Source organism: Hippocampus comes, unplaced genomic scaffold (genome assembly GCF_001891065.2).
Source record: "Hippocampus comes isolate QL1 unplaced genomic scaffold, H_comes_QL1_v1.1 scaffold322, whole genome shotgun sequence".
NCBI classification, from domain to species: domain Eukaryota; kingdom Metazoa; phylum Chordata; class Actinopteri; order Syngnathiformes; family Syngnathidae; genus Hippocampus; species Hippocampus comes.
The window spans coordinates 2,107,239-2,135,134 of NW_017805137.1; the positions used below are offsets into that span (position 1 = coordinate 2,107,239).

General features: G+C 42.2%; 2 protein-coding genes across 3 annotated transcripts in view; both read right to left on the reverse strand.

Moving 5' to 3' along the window:
- nipbla (NIPBL cohesin loading factor a) overlaps positions 1-20,377 on the reverse strand; it is a 39,459-nt gene extending 19,082 nt beyond the window's left edge. The window contains exons 1-19 of the mRNA XM_019867020.1: positions 19,986-20,377; positions 13,367-13,437; positions 12,077-12,229; positions 11,811-11,976; positions 10,617-10,717; positions 10,418-10,529; positions 9,600-9,763; positions 8,879-9,027; positions 6,919-7,009; positions 6,587-6,808; positions 6,264-6,515; positions 5,439-6,169; positions 4,154-4,367; positions 3,901-4,071; positions 3,013-3,186; positions 2,755-2,916; positions 2,568-2,671; positions 2,392-2,478; positions 782-1,013 (exon numbers count right to left, since the gene is read on the reverse strand). Of these exons, the coding sequence (XP_019722579.1) occupies positions 782-1,013; positions 2,392-2,478; positions 2,568-2,671; positions 2,755-2,916; positions 3,013-3,186; positions 3,901-4,071; positions 4,154-4,367; positions 5,439-6,169; positions 6,264-6,515; positions 6,587-6,808; positions 6,919-7,009; positions 8,879-9,027; positions 9,600-9,763; positions 10,418-10,529; positions 10,617-10,717; positions 11,811-11,976; positions 12,077-12,140 (3,196 nt within the window). The 5' untranslated portion in view covers positions 12,141-12,229; positions 13,367-13,437; positions 19,986-20,377. The remainder of the gene's footprint in view (positions 1-781; positions 1,014-2,391; positions 2,479-2,567; positions 2,672-2,754; positions 2,917-3,012; positions 3,187-3,900; positions 4,072-4,153; positions 4,368-5,438; positions 6,170-6,263; positions 6,516-6,586; positions 6,809-6,918; positions 7,010-8,878; positions 9,028-9,599; positions 9,764-10,417; positions 10,530-10,616; positions 10,718-11,810; positions 11,977-12,076; positions 12,230-13,366; positions 13,438-19,985) is intronic.
- Positions 20,378-22,914: 2,537 nt separating this feature from the next.
- slc1a3a (solute carrier family 1 member 3a) overlaps positions 22,915-27,896 on the reverse strand; it is a 20,574-nt gene continuing 15,592 nt past the window's right edge. For both annotated transcript variants that reach the window (XM_019867089.1, XM_019867088.1), the window contains exons 9-10: positions 24,328-24,462; positions 22,915-23,624 (exon numbers count right to left, since the gene is read on the reverse strand). In XM_019867089.1, coding sequence (XP_019722648.1) covers positions 23,420-23,624; positions 24,328-24,462 — 340 coding nt within the window. In that variant the 3' untranslated portion in view covers positions 22,915-23,419. The remainder of the gene's footprint in view (positions 23,625-24,327; positions 24,463-27,896) is intronic.

Below are 27,896 nucleotides of genomic sequence, written 5' to 3' on the forward strand. Positions count from 1 at the left end.
GCTCAGCTGATGTCATGCAATGAACTTATAAGCCAGCCACAGGATGCTTCGTAGTCCTCGTTGGCCATAGTTAGCGCTCGAAGGCTAAAAACCTTACGCTAACTGGCGCGCTTCTCTCTCATTAGCGCTCCAGTTAGCGTAAGGTTTTTAGCATGATAACAAGTAAAGCAATTTCGAGGAAAATGCTTTACTTGTAATACGAGGAAACGTTCGTTTATTTGAATGTCCGTCGAGCCATAAGCAATTTACTCTGAGCAGCTCATCGGATGCTACGGATCTAGCTTCAGTATCTACACACATAGACAGTGAGGTCCCTCTTGGCCAATCGGAGGCCAGGATGATGCTCAGTAAGCCAATGGCAGAGCAGCTATGAGTATGTTGCGTTCAGGAAACTCGCAGCTGTGACCGAAATAAACATTGTTCACTATGTAAACCAGTGTGGTGGTTGCTGTTGCCATTTCCGAACGAAGCAGTAGAGGTCGCTGTTGGATTAGACTTCGTTGTAGTGAATGTCTTTGCGAGGCTGGAGCAGAGAAAATGATTTCATATAACGCAACAGGGGGGTTTTCGTCGTATGGGGGGCAGTAGAATGGGAATGGTGTTAATGCATGAAGATTTTTTCACATTAGGGGGTATTTTCGCCCATGTAGGTTTCGTTCTAGAGGAGTTTCACTGTAGATAGATAGATAGAGAGATGGCTAGACAGACATGACATGACAATTGCTCTCGCCAGAGGGCAACATTAAATGGCATTGTTATCAGATGACTGTTCAATCCTCACCGCCGTGCGGGTCCACCCTGTAGACGGGGTCGTACTGTGGGTAGAGCGTGTTCTGTAGATGGAACTTGGTGTATTGCAGCACCCGCTCTATGACGTCCTCAATGTAGACGGCCTTCGGCATGTGCGCAGACGTCATGATGTTGAGGGCTGTGAGACAGGCGTCGGCCGACTTGGTCACTCGCTCCATGATGAGGTCTCTCCACAATCTCTCCTCATCCTCTGCGTCATGGTCCTGACATTACAAATGGAGATCAATTTTTTTTAAACCTCATAAATAATGAGTCAAATGTGTAAATTGTGTCCTCAAAAGCAGTTGTTTACTGAGCTGCAGACAGTATCAGGCGTTTATTTGAAGGCGATGTTTAATTCAAAGGAAGTCTTTCAAATCAATGTATCAATAATTCAGTGTAGTTGGAAGCGGAGCTGCTTAGATTTAGACAGACAGGCCGGGACATGTCTATTCCAGTTTGAACGTGTTGCACAGCTGTAAGTCCATGCCAATGTGCATTTTAGCATTCTGAGTCCACAACTGTCATCTTCTTGATTAGTTGACAACAGTTTGAATTTCGAGGTTTGTTCACTGCATGTACCACGTGCAGTAGACAGATCAGAGCACACAAGTGGAAGTGGGCAGCTTGGTAAAGAAGTGCTGTGTCCACAAGTAAACCCTAAATTGATGCTATCTTTATTGCGATCTCACTAATGCTAAACAGTTCACAAAATGTTTCAGTATGGGGGGCTCAAAAAATAGCCACACCTTGCTCTGCCCCAGGTCATCATGGTACAGTAATGAAATTCATACTCAAATTGGGCCTCGCAGTCGAGGGGGCAGGGTGAGCAGTGTCGCATTTGCATGATACATGACCACTCCCCCAAAACAAGCCAATTTAGGAAAGGCTCAAAACAAAGCATAAAAACTACCCTTAAGGCTTTACAATTATTCAAATTTTAATTGTGATCACAACTTTGGCAGTCACCAAATTAAACATGACAAACTAACCTGATCATCTGCGATATTTACATTTAAAATGGAGGCTCTGCTGCATATCGAATCAAGCGTTATCTCAAACAGTAGTCAGCCAACCACCGGGGGGGCAAGAATATGGTTAAAGTTTCATTAAGCTGTCTCCAAAAAAAAAAGCAAGTGAAAGGGATCAACATCTGTTGTAAGGACTTGCTTTGGATTTAGGGCAAGTGACTTTAAAGAAAATAATCATACATCTATTCTGTTAGTCATTCGTCAATTTTAAATTCTTTAGTAAATACGCTTTTTTAAAATGATCACTCTTCAAAAGTGGTAATTCATTTGTTTTTAAGTTTTATGTTGAATAGAAAACTGTTTACAGATACATATAAAAGTTGGGCAACAAAAACACAGATGTTTTCTAACATGATGAATAATTGTGATTAATGATTGGGATACCAATATTGCTCAAAGTAATTGTGATGATCATTTTAGCCATCTCTGTGCAGTCCTAACTTAAACCAGCTGTTATTTTCTTTCTTGTCTATCTATTTGGGGCCCCCAGCAACTAACTGGGTTATCTATTCGTGTGGGGCCCAATTTGAGGCTATACAGTACAAAGGAAGTCTAGGATGTGGGGACTCACGTGGTTGATCATGGTGGAGAGCTTGGCTCCATCCTGGATATTCTTTTCTAGTATGTTGAGCAGCTTCACTAGCTTGTCTGATGGGATCTAAATGAAGAGGGGGGGAAAAAAACGGATAAATATAATACTATGATTCACCAACAAAAGTATCTCAAATGAACTAAAGATATGATTACCCGGCCGGTGATGCCCATGGCTTTGATTTTGGCTGATTCGCTGCCCAGCTCGTTTAATTGGTGTTTCCCAAGTAGCAATTCCTGAGGTATCTCATCATCATCTGCTGCTGGACACAACTCACTTAGTGAGTGCAAATTAAAGAGGAGGTTCTCAGTCACATTGACATAGGAAGCTCTGATACTTTACCCATGTTGGTGAAATCAACATCCTCCAGGTTCTCCAGGATGTTGTCTATGCTGGTTAAAAACCTCTTGAATGTGGACGAGTCCATCAGCTCCTCTTGCGTGAGCTTAGGTTCGTACGCTTTCCGCTTCTTCTGCTTCTCCTTCATTTTTAATTTCCGGGCAACTGAGCAAGGAGAATTGTTATTTGGTCTCATTAAACAAAGACAAAAAAAAGCCAAGCCAAAAGAGGGGAAAAAACGTGACACATGGGAAAACAGACCATCGCTCATGCTGGGAGGCGGTGAATCATCTTCGGAGGAGTCCCGGTAACGGCTACCCAAGCCTCGCCGGCCTTCTTTGAGACCACTTTTCCGATGTTCGCCTGAGACCCGTCGCTCTCTTTCCTCAAAGTCCCATGTCCTATCTTTGTCTCGACGCTGGCGCTTCCGTCCGGCTATGGATATTCAAGAACATGTACCTTAGACAAGGGGTGTCCCGATCCAATCATACGATCGGAAATCGGGGCCGAACAGGTGGTTTTCAGCTGAGTGGGGAAAAATATTGTTTTTCTCCATTTAATGACATTTTATAGGTCACAGAGTCACCAAATAATCCAAAACTACAAATATCTTGTCAAATTGATCAGCAATCTTAATTTTGTTATATTTTGTTTTATAGGGCAGGCAGCGAACAGAGTGGCAATAAGAGACAGACAGAGACGCACACACGTGGAGAGGGCTGGTCGATAATTCAATACCAAGAGAAAATGCCTTCGATAAAATGTTCCATAGAAAAGAATGAGCACACTCAACTTTAGTGCTACAGTACAGAGGAGCAGGGTGAGCCTTGACTCCTTTGCACGAGACAGAAGTGCCCCCCTCCAGAACGGAGTGATTTCAACCAAAGTGTACGAAGTGGATGTTAGGTCTAGAGTCATTCCTTATCTTTTTTTTTTTATTTATACGGAAGACAACTGGTTACTGTTTTGAATTGTCTGTAAAAAATGCACAATTTTCTCCTTAAAGGGAAGGCGTTCCTGCAGACTAATTCGGGTAGAAGTCTAAAAGAGGGGCAGCGACAATTTGAGGACATCGAGCAATTCTCTATAAGTGCTTTGACAAACAGCGACTATGCTTTCAAAGCACAAGAATACAAATGTTCAACTTACATTCGCCGTTTGCATCGTCATCCGAGCTGACCTCCGCATATTTGGGCTTGTCGTTGATCGTACTCCGTTTCCTCTTGTTCATCTTGACTCGTTCGCAGAGGGGCATGGTCGACTCAATCTCCGCAAGCAACTCTGGGGGCAGTTCCTTCAAAACAGCTGGGTCCATGCCGCCTAAAACAGAAGACAAGATCTCATTAGATGCAATATAGGACGACAACATAGGACCAATTTCTATATTAGTAGTGGTAGATACTTTTGCCACATTTTCCAGAGGAAAACCGGTTCTTTCCGGATTTGCTGTGACGAATGATTCTTTGGATCTGGTCAACCGAGAGCTTTTTCAAGACCACAACAGGCTTGGGCCTCTTCTCAAAGTCCTGCACCAGACCCAGCCGCTCCAGTTTCACTTTTGGCTGGCCCCACACATGACTTTCGGTTGGAACATCACAATACTTGTCGTGTTTGATCTGAAAGAAGAGAAAGCAGTTAGGGATGCTCTACAGTGTTGGTCTGCCATTTAAAGTTAAAAACAAATGCTCAGTTTTGGATTCAGAATATAAAAATATGAAATGGCACAGTGTAAATTAAGAGCCGTGCAATATATTGAAATACATTGTTGATGTAATATAAAACGTCTTTGGTACCTTATAATCATCTGTCGTTTATATCCTCAGATTTACCTTGTCACTACTGAGGGAATCCTGTCATTTCTTTTCCTCTGCCAAGTAATACTTTGAAGAGATACTTAAATGCTACTAGAAGCACTGTGCGGAATTTATTTGAATTCTTTGCACTTTACTGCAATCCTTGAAAAGTGGTTGTACGACCAGCCATTTTTAATGGTATATATTTGGTCATTGGATAGTTGTGTTTTTTTAAATTTTCATTTATCTTTTATTTAGTTAATAGTATGGTCTAAATAAACCATGGATTGTATAAATAAACAGAAAAGATCAGAGACAATTCCATCAATTAAATGCAATTTTAAGGAAAAATATGATTTATGGCTCTTATAACTATATATTGTTATCAAGGTGCAAAAGATATGAGGAAATAAAATTTTGTCCATATTGCACAGCTCTAGTGTCAATGGTGCACACTGATGAACTAAGGAGCTCTGATGTTAGTTTTCAGTATAGTTCTAGTAACAAATGCTTAAAGAAATACTCCAGTCCAACATTAGTGTTATGACAAAAAGTAGAGATTGGAAAAAGTCAAGTGTGGCCCATGGGCCATCGGTTGTCCACCCGTGCTTGGAAAACATCTGAGAAACTACAGTGGAGTATTTTTTAAGATTTGTGTCTTATTGCTCATAACTATACAGGGGATGCTTAATTTATAAACAAGACAAAACACCTACTTTAAAAATGGTTTAGGCGGATTAATGTGTTCAAAATAAACCTCAATACAAACCAAACAATTGAAAATGGGAAGACTAATGTGAAAACAAGAGAGAACGGTGGCATGATTCAGTGAGACTGCAGGCAGTGACAACTGAATGGTTGGAAGTTATTGCTGTTTGGGTCGATCCAGATCACCTTAGGGATCTGGAAGTTCTTCAGTGCGCCACTTTGTCCTCCCAGGAGGTGAGCGGGGAAAGAATCCGGAAACTTAGCGCCGGAGGGAGCGACAGCGGGCTTAAGACCGTCTTGCCTATGGCTGCTACGACCAGGCTCTCCGGCAGAGGACACCCGAAAGCCAGACCTATCTCGGTCACTTCTCAAACGGGTGTTGCCGGTTTCGCTTCGATGCATCCTATCTTTGTCAGATTCCCTCTCCCTGTCCCGTCCGTGTTCCCCTCGGCCCGACGACTTGGGCATCTCCACACGCCTGTCTGAAGACTTGTCATCTTGTCTGGGTTTGGCCGCTTCCCGACTGTCTCCTCTGCCGTCATGTTTATCAACCCTGTTCTTGATGACCTCTGGTCGTCCATCCGGTTTCAAACGCAAGGCGGTGTCATAACCTTCTACGACGGCGAGCCCGCTACCCGGTTCTTCGGGCCAGCGTTGGGCTTCTAGGGCTGGGACAGGGGCAGCCAGACAGGGGTCAAGCTGGCCGTCAGCTCTCCCTGCCTGCTGGAGGTCGATGCTCACCATGAGGGGAGGTCGACTGGCACCGTTCCCTGCTGCCGTGGCCTCTTGCGGGGTCAGTTTGCCAGCACTGCCCCCTCCTGCAGGTCCGCTTCCTGGTGCTCCGGTGGGACCACCGGGTCCCCCGGCACCTGGCTCCAAGGGAAATGAGTCTTGCCTCCTCTTCTTCAGCGGCTTGTCTGTTTAAAAAGAAAAAAATTAATAAACCCAACATTATAGATTATATGCTTCTGCTTAAAAACAATAAAATCAAAATCATGATCCCCTATTTACCCTTATCTTGGACTTCCTTTGAACACTTCTCGCTTGCCGCCTCTCGCTCTATCCGCTCGATTTCAGCCAGCGCGTCAAGCTCCACCTCGTCATAGGGGGAACTAGGAGGCTGGAGACCAAGAGCACCCCCGGCCTGCTGGGGGGCCTGTTGATGACGAGCTCCCAGGTTCTGCTGGAGAACAGGAACCTGCTGGAAGCCCAGTTCCGCCTCCATATTGTCTGAGTTGTGGTCCATGCCTGGCATGGTGTCACCTGATGGAACAGGCATCGATTAGTGTGCTAATTTATTAAATATTGTTCAGACTAAGTGTGTGTTTGCCTACCCGCTGGATCAGACTCATTCGACTTGACCCGGGACAACTTGAGCGTGAGTTTGGTGGAGTCCTTGTTTGGCGAGCTGACAATGTCGTACATGTCTTTCTCTTCTTTCACAGTGGGAATTTTCTTGCGCTGCTGGAGCTGCTGTTTCTGGTCGAGTCCCCCCTCCCTCGGTGATGGCGCATATGGTGGTGGCGACTGCAGAATCAGCGGAGGACGAGAACCCGCTGTAAGGCGGTGGGACAAAATTAAAAACAGAGTGAACCCCATGCCAACTCAATAAACATGTGAATCCCATCTGAGTGCAATGTTGGTTTTCAAGAAAACAATTCATTACGTTTGGGTGTCCCTTCACCCGCTGCTGGAGAGAAGCCAGAATGCGGCGACCTCAGAGGGAATGACGGATTTCTCAAGGCAGAGTCACCCTCCTGAATAAAACACACATAAGGGAGATTTAAAAAGGTTTGTATACGAAATAGTTTAGTGTCAGGACTGAGTTCCCACGCACCAAATGTGTAATTTAACCAAGGCAATGTTTTTCTACCTACCTATTTCAGACAATGTCTGTGAACAAGCCATTCAACACTTCCGAACCACTACTACATAACGATGGGGTAAGTTTACATTAGCTGCCTCCAGAGAAAGTTTCTCCGCCCAAAACTGGGCATTACTTAGATCCTGGTGTTGCCGACATCAAACCCATTTCGAGGCTACTTCCCCAGAATGTATTTAGATCCACATCGAGCAACATTTGACAAACAATGGCTTTGCACAAGGATCATTCAATTACAGTCCAATCTAGAGCAGTGGCTCTTAACCTGGGTTCGATCGAAGCCTAGGGGTTGGGTAAATCAGTCTCAGGGGTTCGACAGAGCCTCTACCATGTAGGTTAAGACACACCCGACTGAACATGTCAATTAGTTATGACACGCCCGCTTGGACATCACTGGCTGGTTCGTTTTGTGCACAATTAAAAAAACGTATACTTTATACCTCTACTAATTGTATTTACTTTTTTCAGTTTTTAATAAAAGCCTTTTATGATATATTTTTATTTTTCAATAATGAAGGGTTCGGTGAATGTGCATATAAACTGGTTGGGTTCGGTACCTTTAACAAGGTTAAGAACCACTGATCTAGAGGGATAAACAAGATTTTTCCAGTGGGGGTGACTCAATAAAGTGACACAAAATGATTTTGTACAACTCGGACTTTATCCCCCGAAAAGCCACTTGGTACTCGCTTCATTTCAGTAATCAACAAATGTCCTCAAATTGCAGCCATCCCCTCTAATAGAGACCGATCTTCAGTTGGTCAAAGGTGTTTCGTCAGAAAAAAAAATCCCTCTGTAAGACACAAACACATCTAACCACAAATGCTCATCATATTTTATAATAAAAATACATCATTTCATGTATGAATTCATAAGAAGTTAAATGGTCCATACAAGAAAAACGGCTCCCCACCACCGATCTAATACAGAAATTTCCGGCCTATAAAACGCATTTGATTAAAAGTCACGACAGCTAAATGAAGCCATAAAAATAAATTTGTACATACATAGGCCGCTTCGTATTAATAGTCACGAGTCTCCATGTTATAAAATTGGAAATCGACAAAGAAAAAGGTCACAAAGAAGGATTAAAAAAAAAGATTTATCCTTTTAAAACAACAATAGACACCCCCCCCCCCAAAAAAAAAACAACACACACCAAACGGAGCTAGTTACACAGTTGCATCCCAGAACCTTTCTCAGTCAGTGAGGGGATGTCGCTCCATGGCCGGACTTGCTGTCCTGTTGTCCATTACCAGCAATGCTGGGGCCAGTCACCAAACAAACAACACTGCAAAGGTGGCTGTTATTTAGGACCCTTGTTCCCTATGCTCATATGACTCAACTCAAGATTCTTCTTTTTGCTCTCAGTTGCTCTCGCTACGCATACAGACTTCCGCATTTCTCCCTTCAGGTAGCCCGCTCCACCAACACGTATGCGCAACCGCAAATGGCTGGTGAATACTCAGTTAGGAGGGCAAACTGACAGTTTCATTACTCCACTGTGACGTGTTTGTTAATTTCAATCATCAGATGTGACGAGACTTCGGGTAAATCTACTGACGGATTGAAGCTTGTCAGTAAAAATTAATAAATGAACCGCATCACATTAAAAGCCACACAGGGTTCAAAGAGTGGGGAAAATAGTAGCGGCTTATAGTCTTGAAAATACAGTACTTTTTCCTTCTGGTCATTCACAAATATCTACTGGGACTGAAAATTTTATTTTAACAGTTGGTTGTACCTCACTGCCCAGCCGGTGCACAATGTTCAAGTAGTCTTCAGTGCCGTGCCTGTCTGAGTGGTGGTTGGCGACGTTGGCCATTTGCCCTGATACCTTGCCTTCGTGGATGTTTCGGACACTTCCCGGAACCATCGGACTGGCCACAGACACTTTGAGAAGGCAAACACATCATATTATTGAGTTGTAAAATCCTCAAGTATTACCCTGTGAAATCATCAATTAGTATTGAGCATGCTTCAACAAAATGCCTCTAGCTTTGGGGCTGAAATCAATAAGCCGCATCATTTGGACCCAAGATGAACAAATCGGCCCACAGAGAGATATCTTTCTTCAGATGAGGAAGGTGCAGTGCCGCATGTCATGTTTTCAGGCACAAATAAGTCAGTCAAGTCACAAACCACAACGGATTTTCATACTATGTATTACGGTAACACGCTGCCAGCACCGTTCGGGCCAGCACTGGGCAGAGTGCATGCCAGCTGCAAAATAAAAGTCAAACCAATCATGACATGGAAAATGCCTTGTTAGGCTTTTACTGTACTGCTCGCAAAGTTGGCATCACGTTACCCTGCCTTCATTTCCAAACATTCATTTATAATGCATTCTTAAAAATGGCTAACGACTGCGAATATGAAACGGCGGTGAGGGATATTCCTTAAATCACAAAGAATTGGAGGAACTTATGGTTGATAAAATGTGATAAAAGTGATGGAAGACTCACCTTGCTGTATCTGTTGATGTTGGTTGTAGCTGGGTGGTTGTTGGTGGGGGTACTGCTGGATGTAACCAGGGGCGGGGCTCTGGGGCGTGTAGGGACTAGGAACCGGACTGTTTTGCTGGCCCAAGTATCGACTACCAGAGCCTGTCTGGGGGGGCACGAAACGGCTATAACGGAAGAGGAACACAGGGCAAATATGAGCAAGAGAATTAAAGGGAATATAGTATACATATTTCAGTTTCAGTTGCGAGACTAGAGTTGCACAAGTTGGCATAACAAATCATGCAGGGAGGACGCTGAGTCCCATCATGTTCCGTGATGCATGTGAATCCATGTTGTACATATTCGTCCGACCACTTTCATTTTTTTTTTTGCTCCACATCGTTAGCATCTATTAAAAAAACTTAAAAAATAAAAAAATAAATCACACGATATATTATCACGACAGTCACACCTTGACAACTGAGCGAACTAAATTTCCCGCAGCACTGTTTGGACAAGCGCCGTTATGTGATCATCTGCAGTGGGCGTGTCATAACTAAGTGACATGTTGAGTTGGATGTGTCTTAACCTCCAAGGCAGAGGCTCCGTCGAACCCCTGAGACCTATTCACCGAACCCTTAGGGTTCGATCGAACCCAGGTTGAGAACCACTGGTCTAGACTCTGGGAGGAATGATTCTGAAAATATCAATCATGGCCCTCCACACCCCCCTCCATTTTAAAGTCCAAACAAATCGAATTGTGAATTTATTATGTTTCACTTTGATGGTTGGTGTTCCCTTTCAAGTGGTTGATGAGATACTTTTGTGTTCTAATCTACCTTGAAGGATTGGGAGAAATTGCTGCCGGCTGAAAGTTTGCCGACTGGGCCGGACTATGCATGGAATTTTGGGTGATCTTGTACTGCTGTACCATCGGCTGCTGCATAACATCTGTTCAAGGAAGGAGGGGAAATCATTCAGACGTTGAACATTGTGCTTCAATTCCATTGAAAAGTGATATGGTGTTGAGGGGAATACTTTTTTCCCTGAAGATGCCTGGGTTTCTGGCCAGCATGGTCTGTAGCAGCAGTGGTGCATCTCCCTCGGGCTCATCGCTCCCCAGGTTGTCCTTTAGCTCTCTGCAAGAACACAAAACAAATGGTTTGACCACTTTCAGTCTGGCTCACATTTAAGAACATTTTAGAGTCTTCAACCTACCATATTTGTTTTAGGAATGTTGGTGGAAACTGGAATACCCGTGGAAAACCCATGCAGGCATGGGCACGACATGCAAACTCAACACAAGGCCGCAGGCCCGATTTGAATCCATGACCTCTGCACTGTGAGGACGACGCGCTAACCAGACATCCACTGTGCCACCATTACTTACGTTGTTTTTTTTTTTGAGTAATACAAATAAAAACAGTGTGAACTCATTCAGCTGTCACCTTTAATTCCAATGCTTATTAGGGATGTTTTAATTTGATGCTTCAGCATCAAATTAAAATTGCTTAGAAGGTAGCTCGGTGGAATAGTGGTTAGCTGGCTCAGCAGTTAGCTGGCTCACAGTTGAGAGGATTTGGGTTCAAGTCTGGGCTAGTGTTCTTCCAGTGCTTGCATGGGTTTTCTCCAGGCAATCCGCTCCCCCCCCCCCCACATTCCTATGAAAAATATACCGTACTGAACAGACTATAAGAACAACTTTTCCCAGGGGTTTCAAATTCATTTTAGTTGAGGGCAAATTTGGAGTTACGTCTTCCCTCGGAGGGCCGTTATGACAGTGAAACCACAAAATGATTACTTGTACAAAACTAATTAATAGATTACTAGTTTTGAAATCAGTCAAGTTGATTACAATAGTTTGTTCAATTATTGTTCAAGCGAGTGTAAACAGGGTAGCAAAATCTCAATGTTATTTATTACACATGACAATTTGACATTTCTGTACAGATTTTAGCAAGTTGACACACACAATTTGCTTTTGCGGGCCACATAAAATGACGTGGCGGGCCGGACCTGGCCCCCGGGTCTTGACTTTGAAACCTGTGCTGTAAAGGATGCATGGATAGATGGATTTGGGTGGGTGGATGGATGGATGGCTGGATATAACTAAAATTATTTTGAGGGCAGGCTATATAATGTACGCACACACACACACACGCACGCACGCACGCACGCACGCACGCACGCACGCACGCACGCATGCACACAACCTCTTTTAAGGCCTCTTACATGTGTTCTGTGGAGACCTGGTTGAGGCCATGAGCAAGCTGCGAGGCTAGATTCTCATCCCGGCAGCCCAGTAAGCAGGTAACCTCCTCTGCGATCCTCCCATTGTACAGGAGGCTCTTAGTGGTGGTAGCCGGGAGGGGGGAGGGAAGGGGTAGCTGGTTCAACACTGGAATGACAGACGGAGAAATAAGATGTCCAGTACTCATCCAACGGAAATTGATCAACTGTACTGTGTGCTGATGCAGGAAACAGAAGGCGCTGCTTACAGTCTGTCAGGCTAGCGATCCCAGCGAGAGTGGTGATGGGAACATGAGGCATATCCCCATTCATGCTTGAGGTGAGGGTGGGGGGGAGTGTGTTGAAACACAGGTAGATCGGGGGGGCCGATGGACGACACCCGTCCTCACATCTCCTGACACCTGAGGGAGGAAATTAAATAGGACTTTGGGTCCGATTTACTGAGAATCACATAAGTACCGTAACGCGGAACGTCTACAGTTGTATGACTAATCAAAGGAATAAGTCTGCACTTTTCTGTGGTTTTTGGCAACACTAACAGTCAGAGCTAAGCAGAAGCAACTTAAGAGGTGTCAAGAAAAGATTGTGAGAACAGAATCGACACAAGTTATGTGAGGTAAATGAAAGCCATAATGTGTCGCTTACATTTGTTGTTTATTCAAAGGTTAACTTTTATACTTGTGTGGCTATTGTTTAAAAAATAAAATGTGTGACGTACATATTCGACAGAAATCACGATTCCTCATTTAAGTCAAGACTACATGTTTTATTGTATTGACATTGTTAATAGTAACAGTGATTTGTTCATTCACATCCTTAGGCAATTAAGTGGAGATTAAATGTTTTGTTGTTTTTACACACTAATATGACTATCTAGCGGAAGGGTTACACTTGTATGTTTGTACAATTTGTATGTCACAAAATAATGAAAAAAAAAACCCATCTGTGCTACCAATCACTTTCATTCATCACCACTAAAATGAAGACTAGAAGGTAAAGTCTTTCGTGTCGATTCTTTGTATTGTTACTGTCACACTCAGGATGGTGACTGGGTAACCACAGGAGGTTGTGGCAATGATAATTTGCAGAGCGGGTGACTGTGTAATTGGTTGAAAAAAATCTTTGCCATTCCAATTTGCCATTGTCATTTTTTTTCATATTTGCTCTCTGCTTTTGAAACTGATGATCCTGTACATATGCCGTCAAGTACAAATTCATTCTGATGAATATGTACTTGATACTCAATTACATATTATGTGCATCTCATCCTGCAATATACTCTTTAAAAGTCCTTGAGCCCCACAAGTAAATTCACAGTTAAATTGAGAAAAAAGTGGCAATCTTATCCAAACAGTTTCATTGTTACTGTTCTCTTGCGTGATGCCAAGATGAGAAGTGCAGTATTTTGCACAGCACATGAAAACATGCAGTATTTGCCTTCAGCCTGCTCAGAAACGCTTTACCCAAAATGAAGCAATTTGTTTTCATTCTCAATAACCACAAGGATGATGAATTCACATCTGCAACGATCACCGTACCTTGTCAAAGAATGCTGTGCCGCTGCAGGTGGACACAGTGACATTTCAGATGAAAACAAATCCTCCTAGACCTGTTTTAAAAAAAAAAACAAAAAACAAACAAAAGAAAAAAAAACAATGCACTTTAACCCAACATTGTGAACCTTACATCCAACCATATAAATCTAATTACATAGGATTAAAATTGGTGGAAATAGTGCCGTTCCGATCAGCCCTTGATTGTGATTGGACGGTTTACATGGAAATGTAACAAACACAGATCATACGCAGCTTGTACTTTGTAGCCTACAGCCAGCTAGAGAGCAGCCTGTCTGTAGTGTCCCTTGCCCCTTTCCTTTACACTGCACACAGATAGAACCAACATTATCTGAGGGTTCCCCTATTGTTTAAAGTAATTGTATCTTCCTGTATATTAATTACTGCCTTTGAAAAAACTAATGTCTAACAATAAACATTCTCTCATTATCACTGGCATGTAGCAACTGAAAATTATTTTGGTAATTCTAACTGACCTAAAGCAAGAAAAAAAATAGTCTGGTATCATGTAAAGATAGTGAAGAAAATAGGGGTGAGTCTTTTAGTGTATGTTAATTTCTCATTGCAACTGTATATGAATGTCTATGATTGCATGTCAGGAGAAGAACAATGCAGGGTCATTCATTCCATGGCACATCACCCAGTGAGTCTGATCAAGCAGATTTAGATTCTCATGAAACTTGGTGTACTTGTTGATAATGATGGTACAACACCAAATCACAAATTTTAGGTCAATCAGATCAAGACTTTGGGAGCTACAGCCTGTGGAATTTTGACGTTTTGGGCAAAAAGGGGCACGGGCACCTTCCTTTGAGCTCTTATAGATCAGAAACAATGGGGTCAATCTTCACAAAGTGAGTATTGTTGAAAAAGGAATTCAACAAGAATTTCAAATCCACTTCATTGAAAGTTGAATATGCAATGAAAGTTGAATATACAGTGAATAATCACCCAAGATTTATTCAAAGTCTGAGGGTGTGGATAACTGATTACTGCAAAACAAAACAAAAATACACCTCGGAAACATTCATGTTAAAGACAACATTTTAAGGTCACGTAATCCACAAAGTCAATCTCAAGTGAAATTATAGGTCATGTTACTAAAATATGTACCACTAGCACTGGAGCCCCACAGGGATGCGTCCTCTCTCCACTGCTCTTCTCCCTCTACACGAACGATTGCACCTCAACACACCCAGCCGTTAAACTCATAAAGTTCGCAGACGACACCACAGTCATCGGCCTCATCAAAGACGGCGCCGAGTCTGCATACCGACAAGAAGTGGAGCAGCTGGAGCTCTGGTGCAGCGGACACCTAAAGCTGAACACGCTCAAGACGGTAGAGATGATCGTGGACTTCAGGAAACATCCTTCACCACAGCTGCCCCTTACACTATCCAACTGCCCTACGTCAACTGTCGAGACCTTCAAGTTCCTGGGAATCACAGTCTCCCAGGACATGAAGTGGGAGGTCAACACCAACTCCATCCTGAAAAAGGCCCAGCAGAGGATGTACTTCCTGAGGCTGTTGAGGAAGCATGGCCTGCCACAGGAGGTGCTACGACAGTTCTACACGGCAGTCATTGAATCAATCCTGTGTTCTTCCATCACGGTTTGGTTTGGGGCTGCTCATTGGCACCGCCCTACCCACTCTTGAGGACTTGCACACCACAAGAACCAAGACAAGGGCACGGAAAATCCTGCTGGACCCCCCTGCACCCTGCCCATCACCTTTTCCAGCTACTCCCCTCAGGCAGGCGCTACCAATCCATGTGCACCAAATCCAGCAGACACTTAAACAGCTTCTTCCCTCTAGCCATTAAATCCCTAAACAGTAATCCAAATCTACCTGTATCGTGGCTCTTTGCAATTTTGCACAACCCTGTGGAAAGACTTATAAAAACGTCTTTTGTTTTCACATATGTCAGTCCATTTCGTAATTAAGCTTTTTGGGCTGATTGATGGAACAGTTCCTGGATGATTGGGAGAGGGTGGGGTGGTATGGACTGTCTATTCCCCAAAAAGAACTAGAGGTGACAAATTTGTGTCATGACACCACGTTTGTGAATCATCAACAAGCTTTGCATTCAGCAAACAGCATTTATTACTTGTGTTTGCTAAAAAATATATATGGGTAGAGGCCCTTGAAAAAAAAAATAAATTAAAAATTGCATATTAAATCACAATTGCGATTTTTTTTGGGGGGGGGCGCTAACAGAGTCAAGTCGCAATTAAATTAAATATTTGTATGAAAAACAGTTGTAAGGCATGTATAATCATGTAAAAAAAGTTTCAGGTGCACTGTAAACCGAGGACCCCAGTACATGAACTTTTCCTTGAAACATTCCACCTACGGATAATTAAGCGATGATTATTTCTTACTTTGAAAAAATAAATTATTAAAAATATAAAGCGTGGATCTTTTTTTCCTGCACTTGTATGACAGTTAAAAGTGTTAAATTTTTTTTTTACACTTGACAGAAGGTATAACAGTGCAATAAATGAAGCTGACATCCTTAAATAGTAGACTAATGCATAATTAATTAAAGGATTATTAATTTATGAGGCCCTGAGAGGTGAAATGCGTTGTATGTTTAATAAATTAGTTCACCTTTAAAGGCATGCAGTGGGTCCCTCCTTATTTGAGGTTCTTAATTTTCTTTTGGTTTTATTATACAGCGTTCAACTTATTTTGACACTTGCATGACAGTTAAAGTAAAAAAAGCACTTAACTTGCTTCCAGTTAACAAGGGTTAAATGCTCCACATAATCGAGGGCTGATTGGTTTTTCATTTAGTTTTACTATACACAGACCCATCACCACGGGTGGGTCATAGAGCAGGGGTCCCCAACCTTTTTTGCCCCACGGACCGGTTAAAGTCAGACAATATTTTCAGGGACCGGCATTTAAGGTGTGGCGAATTAATACAACAAAATAATATGGTATGAGCTGCATGAAAACTGTGGTGTTTTCGAAATATAATAATAAACACAAGTAGCGTCTAATCTGGTCGCAACACTCTTATCGCTCTGGTAATGTTTAATGCCTTCAAAATACGATACAACGCAAATTCAAAGTGCATGAAAATGACGACTCACCACAGCCCCGAGCTTGATTTTCTGCAATCAGACAGTCCCATCTCGGGGTAATAGGAGACAATGACACCTCAAGTGTGTGGTTTATGTCCAGTCTACTTCGTAATTTTGTTTTAGTCGCCGTTGCTGCAGAAACTCCCCACTTCACACAGGTAGGATGTCGGAAATAGCAACAGTGCTATTGTGGCGATCTCAGAGTATTCAGCCATAACTTTGATCCAGTTGTTTCGAACGTACTTTTAAGGCCGCCCGCCGTCATTTGCGATCTCCAAGCAGCTTTTTTACTCAATTTGCGGGCTTCAGCGTTTTGTTTATGAGCCCGCGGACCGGCGGTTGGGGACCCCTGTCATAGAGGGCATGCCCCCCAACCTTCCCCACCCCATTTGAGGCACGGATTTCTAAAAATAAACTTGTTTTATGATAATAGTTGTTATTATTCTTATATCATAGTAGCCAGTTTTGTGTATCACTTAAGACATTAAAAACGTAAAGAAACAGTATTGCGATTTTTGTTTGACTGAATGACCAGTCAGCAACAGCCAATGAGAGGCTGATTGAAAATCAGAATAAGCTCAAGTGTGACAAAATATGTAAATGTTTGTGTGAGAGAATCGTGCACATTTTTCAAAGTGAATCTGCAAGTTTTTTTATAGCATTATGTAATGCGCCAAGATATGTCTGTAAAATATGCACATATTTGTAAGTAACGAGAGCAAAGTACACTGCAGTATACCAGCACTTGGGGCGGCAGTTTAAAACGCAACATAAGCGTAAAAAAACTTGCGTAGCTTAATATGTCAGAAAACTGCAATCAATTTGACAACAGAATGTATGTGGATATCTGTACTTCATGCCCTCATCAACCTCTGAAAATATCACCAATTTTTTGTATTTTATGGAAAAGCGCTTCTCTCATTAAGTGACAAACTTTGTAGGGAGCGCCTCTATGGAAAGGGAAATGCTCTAAAATCTGTAATACTAGCGTGATAATTCTGATATAGTTTCAGAGGCTGATGTGAACATAAGTAGAGATGTCCACATACATTTGGATGACTACTGATCGCAGTTTTTGGACATTTGGCGACAGTTAGTTTCCGACATTCCGCTTGTAGACTATCATGGCACGTCACACTGTGCCAAGTGAGGAGTGACATCTATGTACGTGACGGCAACTAAAGAGCTATTTGAACCCATTTCATAAAAGAAATCACGGAAACCACAAACACATCTAAAATGAAGATTGACCCCTCCCCCCATTTTTCTTTTAATTTCTGCTGCAGACAACTGTGAAATGTCAGCGCATAGGCCATATTGGATGAGTTCATTGTACTCACCATAAAATCGGCAAATAATATTTAATATTTGTAAAATTTAGTTTTAATCACACAATGCAATCAAAAGCAATGGTACGGTATTAATTCAGTGAGTTCTTGCTTGATAATACATCTCCAAGTGCCAAGTCAACAAGGCATCTTCACAAATAGCTTCACAATCAATACGGCTGCGTATAAGGTGTCTATGTATATGTATTGTTAATGTTCCTTATGATAATACTTGCCAGTGGTTGTCGCAAAGGCGCCATTCTATACTATTGACTAGAATTGCGAAACATCTATATCTATATCCAAATAAATGGAGCAAAGTAAGTGCTGTCTGTTGGGTATTAATAATAATCCCCCCACATGCATTTCATGTGCCCCCGTTAAGGCTGGTCTCTGGCAGCGGTTCTGACTTTTCAGTACTGTTTCACTAACTTTGTCCAACACTTGTAGGACAGTTAAAGGTACGGTGTGTGGACTTTAGTGCCATCTATTGATGACTTAACAAAATGCAACGACCTCAGCTCAAAGAGCGTGCATTTACAAGTACTGTACGTGCATTATGGTGCCTCAGCAAGACCACACTTGGCAAGCCAACCACCAATTCCTTCAGCAGAGGTGCAAACATAATATCATCCCAAAGTATTTGTAGTATTCCTTCAAGTGACGGGGTAAGTGCATGGCTTTTGCTATATATGCTGTTGTCATAATTGTGAGGCGCAGTATTCACTAACTTTGTCTCCTTTTGGTATCCATAGCACAAAGACGGCGGTGAAACATGGCAGCCTCCAGTCAGCAGGCGCGCACGATGTAATGTAATTGGCAATTACTTCACGACAATTACATTAAAAAAAATATATGTTGATGTGATAGAACATTTTTTTGCATATTATTGAAATTAATAGTGGGGTTCTGAAGTAATGAACAGTGAAAAAAAAATCGACACATTTTTACATACTGTCCCTTTTTAAGAATGCTAAACAGCATCAAGTCAACTTCAGTGAATGCATCGCATAAAGGGGTTATTCCGTTTAATTTTCTTTTACTAAATAGTACCTAATCAATTGTTTTTACACTTGTATGCCATTTAAGAATGATGTAAAACACGTCAGTGTACCTTTCCTTAGATCTTAGACGTGATAGTTGGGCCACGGAATTGATTAATGCAATTTCCTGTGAAAAAAAATTGAAGAAATCGAACAGTACTTCCTTCGACCTGTAAGCTTCTGCTATACTGGTCTACGAACCCGAAAGGTAACGTTTTCGCGAATGTCTAAACGACTTGCAATAAAATGCAACAAGTTTGACAAACAACACCAGTGCTGCTGTTGGCTATTCCCGAGACGAAGCTCGGGAAAAGGCAGGAGTTAGAAAACAAGCAAACGAAGAATGAGGGTAGGGGAGGTGTTGTAAACATAAGCTCGTAGTAGCACGTCTGTGGGGTTCTCCCATACCGAGCAGGACGTGTGGGCTAAAGATGACAGCTGGGAGACTGACAGGCAGACAAGGAGGGAGGGAGGCGGCACAAAGGAGAGCAGATGCGCCGTGAATGGTGGCTATCGTCAACATCGCCAGACCACAAACGTAAAAATACTACTACTAACACGATGAAACGATAACGCCAAATTGGTAATTGTCATCAAACCATAACATCAAGTCATTACTTTCTCAAAGTTGTTGACTAAAACTAGAAGCCCCCGAGCTAACCGCGGTAACTAAAGCGGTGCAAAAGAGCTCAATCCGCGGGTCGGTTTTCTCCCACAACTCGGTGGCTTCCTCGGTTGGTTCGGCTAACGCTGGCTAGCTTTGAATGTTATGAAGTTAGCATAATATTAAGCGCTGCAGTCGAGGACGGAGTAAGGAAGCGAAACGACGACGCTAAAAAGTGAGGTGCTAAACCGAATTTCGAGGGGAAACGGCGAGGCTGTTGACGTTCGCTGTGGGAACTGGTCCGCGGGCTTCGACGAGTGACATCCAGCTTCGAGGCCGTGCCTGGGCAAGAGTGAAAACACACCTAGCTAGCTGGCGCGGCTAGCCCCGCTAGCATCCGTTCCCTTCCCGGTCAGCGATTAACGACGCCGTGTGCCCCCCCGCCCCGAACACCTCAGTTTGCTTAATAAGTGCGAAATTGATTAGAAACGGGACTGCACAAAGGTGAGTGTATTTACCTTCAGATGTGGCGCCCAAAGGGAGGGGAATGTTTTCGCTGGATTTGTGTCCGTGTCTCTAGCTCCCCCTTTCTTCTCCTCCAGAAGAAACTCGGATTGGCTCGCAGAGCTAGCCCCGCTCGAGCTAGGTTGCTAGCTCGCTAGCTATCAACAATAATCCGGGGTCGGGCTCGCTTCGGTCCTTCTTCCGTCACACAACTCGCGGCCAAATTATTTCCACGTTTTTCGGCGAGGCTTACGTCCTTTCTTCGGCGTCGCGGTTGACGCGTGCAACGAGCGCGAGCCACTTGTTTTTTCCCCCGAGCGTAAAAAGGAGAAATGTGACGATTTGTTGCGATCGGCCGAAAGAGGCTCTCCTCCTCTCGTAGAACAAAATGCCGACCGGAAGTGCCGCCGTCTGACTTGAGCAACGATCTCACGAGTGACTCCCTCCATCGGCGCCAAAACGAAATGCCACGCGACACCACGCCCGCGGTGCGCAAGAGGGCGCTCTAAGACAACGTTACGAGCACACGAGCATCCTTATGACGCCACACTTCGAATAGAGTTCCATTTTCTGGATTGAATAGAATAAATCCACCTCAAATGTCAACAAATGTCACTGTCAAAAGATGTCGCTTTTGGTCTCTCGTCTAACAAGCGTAGTTTGCCACCTCACAACTTTTTATTTGGTATAACAAAGACATTCTACGGAAGCACAAATCTCTCTTTATAATACCTAGACTGTACATTGGTTTCAAAACGATGGTTAGAGCACGTAGTTAATCTGGAAAAAATAAATAAATATAAATTACTGTCATTAATGGCAACAACGTTGGTTAGAGCGACAAAGCAAGCAAGTTGTTTTTTACTTAAATGTGGGTTCAATTAAAGTGACAGCCATTCTGTAACCACTTATTCCTTTGTTGTGAAATGCAGGAAAGACAATTTTCACAACAGTAACACTTAAAACATCCTTTCAATTGCCCAAGTTAAAATGCTACCGAAGTGTGTTGACTTGAAATTTTAAGTTCACCCAACATTTTATTTACAGTGTATTTGTAAACGCCTTGAAAGAAAGCTATGCTATACTGATTTGAATAAATCATTTTGATTAAGTATTAAACAAAGGGCACTTGACACAATTAAAACTTTCACTGTGATGACTGGATTTATGTAAATCCTTATGCCCACATAGGGTGACACAGTTTCGTCTTCACTTCGCCTATAGGAAGCATGTTTTTGGAATGTGGAAGGGGATCGCAGTACCTGAGAAAATCCAGGCAAACCCAACCTCAGAGCTATGGGACGGATCTGCTAACCACTCGTTCACTGTGCACTTTCAAAGGGTGTATTAATATTATCGTTACTATTATCTTATCCTCTCCTGCCTCGCCGCCATCCAGCCATACCATGTGGGTAAATGATGCCGACCCTGTAAATTGTTCATTTTAGTGCAGCAAAACCATGACTTTTGTGATTTATCGGTTTAAGAAAAGTCTAAGAGTAAAGTGTACAAAAGCAATGCAATATTTTCGGTTGGAAATAACAAATTCAATTAATCCATTCTAGACACCCAAAAGTATTAATAAAAGTACCGGTAATACTTTTATTCATATCTGTTTCTTACATCATGTGGAAAAAAACAAACGACTAATGAAATGGGTGAACAAACATTAACCCCTTTTTAAAACTTTTATTGACATTTAAGACAATGAAGGATAAACGGTTTGGATGATGGATGGCTGGATGGAAGTACTGGTCCCGATAACCACGTTAATACTGTAGTATTTTAGCACCCTCCACTGGTAAAAAGTTTATTGTGCATCTAAGCTGTGAATTCAGTCATATCTCACTGAGCAGCAAAAGTTTGCGAACCTAACCATTTTTGTGGTTTTGTCAGAGTTCGTAAATTTTTAAAGATGAGTTTGGTTTGGATCAGAAGAAAACCGAGCAGATTTATGAAGATTGGGACTCAATTTTGTTGGGAGAAAAAAAAATACATAAAAAGAGAATTGTATGAAAAGTTGGGGCATACGAAAACCACGGTCTCACTGTATATGGCACAGGCCACATAATAAGACTGAGGCCGGGCTACAAATGACACTGGGCCTGAATTAGACGCAGCTTAAATTCTCCAAATGTGTTTAAAATACTGTTAATAACCCAGACAGTGGCATTCAAAACTTAGCATTGTTATCTCTATAAAAGATAAAATATAATACAATATATGTCATTTTAAAATTGGAGTAAATTTTCTGTCATACACAGTACAGGTGTGCGAATGAAATGTAGTCCAGTGGAATGGTTAGGTTACAAGTAGTTCAACTTGGACTCGAACGTACAGAGAAATGGGGAGTGCTGACGATGGAGCGGATGGAGGAAAGTGTTAGGGTTGAAAAAGACTTCTGAGACGAGGACCAGTTAAGTCAAAGGAAAGTAGGATAGTGTTGTGTGGTTTGGAGACAGGATCAGTAAGTAATGAGCTCATTCGAAGGACAGCGCATGGGCTGAAAGGTTTGGAGAGAAAGCAGGAGTCCACTTTACACATTAACACCACATGAGTATTTTTCCCCCTTTATTTTAAGAAACCATGATACAACGTACAGTTACAAACACTGTGCGTCCTGTGGACGTGACAGCAATGACTGTAAACAAATGAACTAACCCAATAATTTGGCTCTTTACATCACATTTTAACATAGAATTTGGTAACTGGATTTATAACAGAATAATCCTCAAGTAACCTTTTGCAATTTGACTACAGTTAACATAAACATTTATCTCTCAACATAAAACGATCCTCTACAACAAGGTTTCCCAAACACTCCCATCAGGCAAACCTAAAAAAAACATATCATGGAATACACTATACACAACTTCTTAAATGTATTGCAATAAATGTGAAACAAAACTCCACTTTTGTCATCACATTTTAACATAGAATTTGGTAACTGGATTTATAACAGAATAATCCTCAAGTAACCTTTTGCAATTTGACTACAGTTAACGTACACATTTATCTATCTACATAAAACAATCCTCTACAACAAGGTTTCCCAAACATTCCCATCAGGCAAACCTAAAAAAAACATATCATGGAATACACTATACACAACTTCTTAAATGTATTGCAATAAATGTGAAACAAAACTCCCCTTTTGTCATTTACAATCAATAAAGCAAGAATACAGCATTTTTTTTTCTCTTGGTAGACAAATAATATAGATAACATGGGATAGTGTGCCATTTTCAAGAATTCAGGTTTGGACTGTTTCTGTGGAACCTATCTTCAACAACTGGCTGAAAAACTCAAGCCACAAGATGACGCCAGAGCCCTGACTGACACCCTTTGATCGTTTTGGATGAAGCGTCAGATTCTGATAATGGAAGATTTTGACATTGTAAAAAAAAAAAAAAAAAAAGATCAACCGAATTAAAGCAACAAAAATGGACTACATTTTTGTCTCACTGTCTATGATGGGCCTCTCATTTAAGTTTTCCTGGCAGATGAGTCGGTAGGGCTTCTTGTCCACTTCCTCCGCTGCCGCCAAGTGGGCCTCCTCTGGGTCTTGGGCTAACTCGTGACGAGATAGATGCTCCACGATACCAGCCCCGATGGAGTCTCCCAGAACGTTGGTCACAGTACGCAGTCGGTCCCTGTGGTAAGCGCAAATAGGACGCATATGAAGAAAGCATTTGCGTAACAAAACATTGAAAGAGAGGCATTGTTTTCACACATATTGTTCTCATCATCAAATCGCTGAGACCATCTGTATTACCCTCAAACAGCTATGCTGAAACCCGAAACCGATAACATGCGAAGTCAAAATGTTATGAAAGAAATACCCTGCAAGCCCCTTTGAAGCTGCCTGAAAAAGCACTAATTATTCCTCCAATTTCCCATGCCACCGTTTTGTACCAACGGTACCTTGGACGGATTGATGAGGCTGGAGTTGACTTTTGAATGGCTGAATTTTTGCCTTTGGAGGTAGTATTAGAAGCCCTTTTAAAAGTCTTTCGAGGGATCGACAGAAGCACCTTTGAAACATTTTTTTTTCATACTGTATCTGTTTTTTCTAAACGGCATCTAAAATGGAATTGTGGGACCTGGTAATTTGTCAATCTTTGGAGGTAGTATAACAAGCTCGTCTACACTACATGTAAAAGCTGATTTTTTTTTTTTAGTCTGTTTGTACAAACAGCACCTGACATTTAATGGAGGTCAAAGCTGGCCCAGAAGTTTTCTGCTTTGGGAGGTAGTTTGAGAAGGGTCCTTAATAATGTCTGCAAACGCTGCCAGTTTTGCAGGATCTCTGTGTGAAAGTATAAATCTTGACCACTTGGTACAGGAAGTACTCACAAGAACCAATCAACGGCGATGATGAGTGTGATGTCATCAGTGGGTAGGCCCACAGACGTGAGCACTATCACCATGGTGACCAGCCCTGCCTGGGGGATTCCAGCTGCTCCGATGCTGGCTGCTGTGGCTGTGATGCTGCAGGAAAATAAATGCAGGCATTTTTATGGTCATCTGTTTGACCCACATTAACTCAAAATGACCTCCAAGCATGCATGCACAGCAGTGAATAGCGTCACAAAAGTCATAGACTTGAGCCTCTGAAATTGAAAGAATCCACATCAAAGCACTTTATAATGCTGGATAAGTGTTTTTAATGACAAGTCATCTAACAGTGATCCTCAAAATTTGGGGCACAGGTTCCTCTCGTGCTCTATTCAAAAAAAAAAAAAAAAAAAATCACTGCCCCAAGTTCAGTTCAGTTATATTTAACTATTTGGAGCAAGGCATTTGCATTTACTCATTTGTTTTTAGACTTTGAATTCTGTATATTTTTTATTAAACATTTATGTGAAATAAACTGTAATTTAATTAATTCAGGGCATTTTTTTTTTAATGTACCAAGCAGAGGTGGGAATTCCATCGGACAGACGCCCCTTTTGCTGATAACTGACGAAAGACGGGAAGCTTAAAAAAAAGTCACGGAATAAGCACTGACGGAAGTGAGTTTTCGTCCATCAGTGTAATCGTCGCTAATCGGATAAAATACCATTGAAATTTATGCGAGTGTATGTGTGTATAAAACTTTTGGGCACAGTATGATGGACTTTGTAGATACCCTGTTAGTGCACTGAAATTACCATTTTAATCACATTGTAGTTTCTCTCTGTTGTACGAAGAAGTGTTTTGGGTTTTTTTTTTTTTTTAGATCTGGCGGACTGACGATAGATGGACTGGCTGACTGACTGACGGACAGGCAGACTCATGAAATTTACTGATGTAAGCGATGACGTAAGCGCGGTTAATATACAGTAACATGACAGAGTGACCAACTGACGAGTGGCCAGGCTGCTGACAGAATATGGAAAAACACGACGGATCGGCAAAATTTTATAAATTGCCTGCCTCTGGTACCTACAGTATATTTGTGATAATGCAATAGAGCAGTGATAATGTTCAAATTGTTAATAAAGTTACAGGGTTTGCAATATTATTAAATATACGTACATTTCAGAAATAAAACCTTTGTCTCATTTTTAATGAACACTACAACTACGCTCCTGTGTTATAATATTGGTCATGATGGTGGCACTTGGAGAGCTAATTATTTTTTTAGGTGAAACTTAGTGTGAATAGTTGGAGAACTGCTGGTCTATTGTCTTAGCAGTATAGAAATGGTACAGTGTGTGCGGGCACTTACCTGATGGTGAGAATCTGCCCAAAGTTGAGGTCAAAGTTGTTCACCTGAGCGATAAAGATGGCCGCCAGCGCTTCATACAAGGCGGTGCCGTCCATGTTGATAGTGGCACCCACAGGGAGTACAAAGCGGGTTACACGCTTGTCTATTTTGTTGTTTTCCTCAAGGCACTTGAACGTGATGGGCAGCGTGGCAGAGCTACGGTAAAAATGAGCACATTAGCGCATACCTTGACCCTGTTAACAGTGAACGAATGGTCACCAAACCTGGAGGATGTTCCAAGAGCCGTGACAAGGGCCTGGAGCAGCCCCAAGATGAAGATGAAGGGGTTCTTTCGGGTGACCACAAAGTAGAGCGTGGGCAGGACCACGATAGCGTGGATGAGCAGGCCACAGATGACGGTGATTGTGTACATACCCAGCTGGCCGCCCATTGATGAGATGTCGTCCATCTCCACAATTTTACCCGCGATCAGGAACAGGATACCGATGGGGGCATACCTGATCCAAAAAAGGTGCTATGGATTTTCTGTCTTCCATCAGCTTCATAATTACTTGCGTTTCCACCAACAGCAACTCTCTTGTTTTTTAATGTCGGTGACTTGATAAACGGTCATTTGCATGCATGTTTGTTTACCCTGTTTCATTATCATTCATCGCGATGCTCCTTCCCTCTGCTGTCTCTCAACTTGTACGCCACTGTATGAGTCAGCACTCACAATTGCATGCATACATACACACACACACACACTAACAGTGAAATGGCTTTTGAAAAACGGTTCAGTACAACTGTTCCAATGTATCGCGCACGTACTTGTTATCTCATGCTTTGACTAAGGCACATCGATAATAATAACCAGTAGCGCTCATGCGAACCAGCATTTGGCTAACACCTATCGTATACGGTGCTCTTTTTACACCATATACCTGTTTCGAATGACAAAACTGACAGAGAGACCACCATACTATTGTTTATCTATAGTTTATGGGAAAATGTATCATCCAGATTTTTTTTTTTTTGCGCTCATGCGAACCAGCATTTGGCTAACACCTATCGTATACGGTGCTCTTTTTACACCATATACCTGTTTCGAATGACAAAACTGACAGAGAGACCACCATACTATTGTTTATCTATAGTTTATGGGAAAATGTATCATCCAGATTTTTTTTTTTTTAATTGTGACAGACCTACATGTGCCATCCAGTGAAAGAGTATTTAATTGTTGTCCCTGAGACATATTCCTTGCTGGCATACAGTAGATGGATAAAGAAAGATCCAGAATTTTAGTAAATAATACATTTCAAAACAGTTATGTGACATTGGATAGTTTTTTTGACATACCACATGATGATGGCCACCAGCCTCATGATGGCCTCGTTGAGACAGTCAAAGAGGTCCCTCAGGGGCTGTCCCTCTTCCCCCATTTTCCCGATGATCAACCCAAAGCACATGGAAAAGACCACCAGGCCCAATGCGTTGACCCCATTGACAGCACCCGGCACAGGGATCATCTCCTCCCTTGTCATCACCTGGCTCCCGTTGAGCAGGAACACCGACTCGTTGAACGTCACATTGATTTGGATCACCCTCTTGACATACTGTGTCTTGAACTGAAAGAAAAGTGAGAGCCGACAGGTTAGCCGGTGAAGCTTTTAGCCATGCTGGTAGCAGTGCAGTGGCAATTTTTAATAGCTTCATATATTCACAGTGCCTTGACGATCCTCGGGATATGACTACATCTGTAAAGAAAAGCATATATTCAGTGCCTTGACGATCCTCGGGATATGACTACATCTGTAAAGAAAAGCATATGGAACAAACACATCCAGACATAGAGGTACAACATGTGTGTCTTCATTTATGTTATAGTGGAAGTAGGAACACAATACATTTGCATTTGTCTACAGGTATTCTAGCTACTCTACTTACCATAAAATCCCGTGAACAATGCACTCGTGTATAATATGCCCACCCTCTCGAGAATATGACCTTTTCACTTGTCAATATGCAAATTTCATCTAAAAAAAAATTGTACTTTTTCTCTGAAACAAAGGACTGTTCTTATGACTAGATGACATTTTTTTTCTCAAAAAATGACTTGTTTTTCCTACGAATAATACTATTTTCTTTAGGTTTTTTTCGAAAATATTTTTTCCTTACACACACACACACACACACACACACACACACACACACACACACACACAACCAC